At 38.2% G+C, this 5,241-nt stretch overlaps 1 protein-coding gene across 1 annotated transcript; it reads right to left on the reverse strand.

Moving 5' to 3' along the window:
- Nucleotides 1–1,692: 1,692 nt before the first annotated feature.
- Nucleotides 1,693–4,057, reverse strand: LOC118745136 (maltase A2-like). Its single transcript, XM_036478662.1, has 6 exons — nt 3,527–4,057; nt 2,864–3,240; nt 2,494–2,800; nt 2,112–2,428; nt 1,920–2,048; nt 1,693–1,855 (listed from the first exon to the last, which is right to left on the reverse strand). Exons 1-6 carry the CDS (start codon nt 4,025–4,027, stop codon nt 1,783–1,785), a joined length of 1,704 nt encoding a protein of 567 aa, XP_036334555.1. The 5' UTR covers nt 4,028–4,057; the 3' UTR covers nt 1,693–1,782.
- Nucleotides 4,058–5,241: the final 1,184 nt, after the last annotated feature.

The raw sequence follows: 5,241 nt of genomic DNA on the forward strand, positions 1-5,241 counted from the left end.
TTCGATGCCAAAACAGATTTATATATTTTGTGTCATGCGGCTCCATGTATTTATATTTGTTTGCACGTGTGATGCTTGCTTGGGTGGGTGCAAAAGCAAACTTTGGAATGTTGAGTGACAGCTGCCGTTTGCGCCGGTTCAACTTGAATGGGCTAATTTGTAATTTTCATGCGCGTAAATTTTGTTTTGTACATAAAATATGAATTGAAAATGAATAATTTTTGTGACTGCCTATATCTAAATGCCTATATAAGGGCTTATGTGCATAAATGTGTATGTTGTTGGATTGGCTTGAATTACATGGCGCACAACGTTAGGAAAGCGAATTAAAGTGGCATTTTTATGAAATGAAATTTACTTACTCACGTAGGCATTGAAGGGCAGAAATGTTGTACGTATTTTTGCACTTACATAGGTACATATGTACTTCGATGCAGGTGAGTAAAAATAACTTTTACGACGAAACAAATCAAATCCCAACAAATTAGTCTATCCGTTGTCACATTTACGGCTGAGTGTGTACTTACACCTTTGCTGGCGTCAGGCATGTGCTCGCGTCTTTTTTTTTTATTTGTGTTAATTTCGCTTTTACCAAATTTATGGGCCTAGGAATACAACGTTATTTATGGGAAAAATTTAGTCCTAGCAATAAACTCTTGAGTTAGTTTTTCGTATACAATTAGGGTAACTTTTCAATTGAAATTTTTATCATTAAAGAAGAACGACAATTTTGGTTAACTAATTAAATGTTGTCTGTGTATATGTCCATACATTACATGAACAAGCAATCGCGGGAGATAGGGCATGGTTAGGTTATGTTAGGTAAAGGTCCCTAAACTAGAGCTCGGCAAGTAATTGATATCCATTCAAGCAAAACAGCTGAATCGAGCACTCCACAAACTTTCTAGCTCATTATCCTTCAGACCTCTGCTATAGCAAAATATTATTTTTAATACAAAATTTCCGAAAGTTATTTTAATATCCACAGTAGATGTCCAAGATAAAGGAAGGAAGCTAACGCTGTCGATAGTGATATTCTAGAATCCCTATTGTGATCACAGATATTTATTTTGTAAGCTTTAAAGGTTGTAATAAAGCATATCTCATTCGGAGATAGAAGTAGAGACTTATTCTACTCAATTAAACTCACGTCAACATGCCCTAAAAATAATCTGTGGGAAAAAGTAAAATTTTTTTTCAATATCTTAGGCTCGAACAAGTCAATAAAAATTCAATGTGCTAAAAAAATAAAATTTAATAAATACATGAACTAATAATTTTTTTTACTAAAATTGCATTTATTTTCGAAACTTTTAGTCCAACATAATTTGGTATATGGACCTTTTTTAAGGAGAATCGAAGTAAGCTTGTAAAAATTGTTTATAGCACTTGTACTTTGATGGACTTGGGCGAGCCTAAGACATTGACCAAAAATTGTGATCTCTCGCATATTATTGTTTTTAAGGCATAATGAACCAAATTTTTGATGTTACTAATCAAAATTCTAAAAAGCAGATTTTCGGCCCACACTAATGTTTATGTATATCCACAAAAATAACTTATACCCTACGCCATCAAAATCATTTTTAACGTCTGAAATACTTTGTTTATTACTTAAAAAAAAAAAAACAATTAGAAAGAAAAGAAAAATTGCATTATAATACTTATTTTAGTATTTAAGTAAGTCTTTAGTTTACATATGAGTAATCACTGCAGCCAACATGCCGCGCATTCACCTTTTACGATCACAACATTTTTTTTTAATGGTCCTGCAAATGAACTTTACGGACTCCAGCGCAGCATAACCGCTTCATAGGGCATCAAATAAATGCGTTTGCTCAAATCCACTTTATCACTAAAATTAAAGCAAAAAAAATTTGAAATGTCAAATCTTATTGATCCTTTTCCGCGTGGCTTACCCGTAATTATGTGGCGAATGTGACGTGAGCAGCACATATTCCATAGTTTTATTCGTCAAGCCATCCAAATATTCTATTTTGTTACCCAAGTTGGCCAGCAAGCGGTATTCTTCACGACCTACGGCAGCTCTGCAAGTTTTATTAAATGAATTGTTGCATTTATTTCAAGCTTTTAATTGACCCCTAACGAACCTCACAACTTGGAAGATCTGCTTCTTCAATGCGCCATACGAGAAGCCACCTTCCTCTTTGAACGCCTTGAAGGCAACAGTTTGCTTGAGTTTGACCATTCCCTTGAATATATTCAACGTGCTGCGTGCTGCATGTCGCTCCATTTCCACATTTAAGATTTTATAGTTGGGATTGATGGGTAGCCAAGTGTCGTTGGCTTCGCTAAAGCCGGAATTCTTCGTTTTACCCCACTGCATTGGCGTGCGCTCTGGGTCGCGGAAGTCACAAGCTTTCTCGCTGCAATATTCGGGTCCATCAGTCATGCCAATCTCATCACCCTACACAAGTGAGCATTGGGTATAAAAAAAAAACATGTGCATGAACCAAATGTTAGCACACTTACGTAATAGGTAACAGATGAACCCGGTAGCGCATGCGTCACCATCGTCATTATATTCACTCTATTTACGCCAATGCGTGTCGCCGGCCGACTGTTGTCATGATTGCCGATAACCCAGTTGCCCAACTTATGACGCGTCCACATTGTGTCCAACCAATGATTGCATAGCCGCTCTACATCCTCGGCCGTGGAGGTGTCTGTCAACTGAATGAAATTGAAATTCATTGGCAGCTGGCTGCCGAGGTGCGTGCCGTTGTTGATGTACTTGCTCAAATCCTCAATGGGCGCATATGCCTCGGCGATCTGTATGCTAGAGGGGGAGGTTATTAATGGGAAATAAATCGGTAACTGATTTCTTGCAATAGCGCCTTACATGCTGTCACCGCCATGGAGGCGATGGTATTCATCCAAAAACTGACGCCATTCGTACAACAGCTCGGGATTCTCCGGTTGATTCTTTGTGTAGATGTGGTCATAGTACGTGTAATCGTTGGGGTCGTCCGTTTCGCCGCTGAGCGGTTCATCTGGATATGTGCCGTTTTCGAAACGTTTCTCGTAGAAGTGTGGCACAGCGTCGATGCGAAAAGAATCGACGCCGCGTTCAAGCCAGAAAGTTAGGACTCCGATTAAGTGTTGGCGCACCATGGGATTTGTGAAGTTGAAATCAGGCTGCTGAGGCATAAATTGATGCAAATAGTACTGTTGGCGCTGCTCGTTCCACGTCCATGCGGGTCCACCAAAAACGGAGTTCTTGATGAAGAAGTAGGAATTGTGGAATTTTAGTTTTTTTATCACACTTAAGAAAATTAGTTCTATTTTACTCCGCACTATAGTCAAAAAAACTAAATAATTTTAAAGTTTCAGTGAGGCAACTTTTTTGAAGAAAAATTAACAGAAACAGAAGTAGTAAATTACATTTTTTTTTCAACTCTCACTTTTAAATTGCTTGTACAAAACACATTTTAAATCTTAGCATTTCTTTACATTTCCACTGAATTAATTTCTAATGATTGAAATTCTACATACAACCGCTCACCCAATTGCTTGGCGGCACACGCTCGCCTGTTACTGGATCGATTTTACCATCATCCCAAATGTAAAAATCATCATAGCCATCCTCACGGCGTATCGACTTCTGGAACAACTCGCATTTATCGCTCGAGTGATTGGGCACAAAATCCAAAATAATTTTCAAACCCAATTTATGCGCCTTGGCAATCAATGCATCGAAGTCTGCCAGTGTGCCGAAGATCGGATCGATGTTGGTGAAGTTGGTCACATCATAGCCCATATCGGCCATAGGCGATTCGTATATAGGCGAAATCCATGCAGCCGTTACACCTATTTCCTTGAGGAATTCCAAACGCATTGTTATGCCATTCAAGTCACCTAGACCGTCACCATCGCTGTCCATAAACGAGCGCGGATATATCTGATAAAGCGTAGCAGTCTCCCACCAGTCTATGGTACTGGTCGCAGTAGACTGCCACATGCAGAAAATAAAAATTGTTGCTAAACGAAATAGTTTGGACGCCATTTTAATGCTAACTGAATAAGAAGACTGCGACTAACCGGTTATTATATACTTCCAGACACCCGAAGATAAGCGGCCACTTGTTAGAGCCTAGATCTGTTACAAATTATAATGGACTTTGTACTAAAAAAAAAAATATCAATAAAAAGTCGAGGACTGTATTACGATAAAGCAAAGCATTACGCTGCATATTGCTTACGGTGAAATGAACGCGATGAAGTACGCCGAAGCTTTATTTTGGGTAAATTTTTTCTTTTTTGTGTATAGAGCAGACTGTTTTGAGACATTGGAAAATTCCACGAATTTTTATCGCTCGAGATCTCCTTGAGATACGCGAAGTTAAGTGACGTCAAAGTAAAAACATTCTTGCGGGCAAATTCGTGACGATTAGATATTAAATTTAATAACTCTTGTCTTGTCACTGATTTTTCAATGTTAATCTACAGCATTGCTCTCATTGCTTACACAGCTTTTATTCCAAGTGTCCATCATTTACTAAGCCTCTGCCCTTTTCTAAGAAATAGTAATTACATTAATTAATTTCCCAAGTAAGTACCCGGGAATTTTCTAAGTTGAGTTTTCCTAATAATATGCTAAGCTCTTACACGATTTTCTTTTATCTTCCCCCAAGGCGTACACACACACGTACACACACATACATTCATACCCTGTGGGGAAAATCTCTAGTTCTGAACTGGGGCGCTTCTAGTACATTTAGACCCAGTAATGGTTCGCGATAAATCTCTTTTGCATGCAAGCAACTGGCGAATTTAACATGGCGATGTCCTAGGAAGTGTCAATTGCCCCCCGCTGCATCCCTTTTTCGATAGTTCCGAACTAGTCCTAAATTCTATAGTTCCGAACCAGTTCTAAAATCGACAGACGAAAGAAAAAAGTATCATGATTTTTCAACCTTTCAGTTCTGTCGTGTGCGATTTTACGTTATTTTCAAAGAAACGTTTTTTTCAATTTGAAATTAAATTTGTTTGAATGATTGTAAGAAATGTACGTTTACATACCCTGCTGTAGCTGACTTTGCTGGAATCTAATCGCTGTTATTGATTAGATTCCAGACGGCCCCAAGATGTTAATATGTTAACACAAAGCTTTGTTTTGTATTACCAATCTATGAAATAGCATCTGCAAAGCACAGAATAGAAGCGTATTTGAACGAAAAAGCCGCCGAACACATATCTATGTAAAGTAAACAAGCCCCC

Source organism: Rhagoletis pomonella, unplaced genomic scaffold (genome assembly GCF_013731165.1).
Source record: "Rhagoletis pomonella isolate Grant_MI unplaced genomic scaffold, Rhpom_1.0 Rhpom_scaffold_00008, whole genome shotgun sequence".
NCBI classification, from domain to species: Eukaryota; Metazoa; Arthropoda; class Insecta; order Diptera; family Tephritidae; genus Rhagoletis; species Rhagoletis pomonella.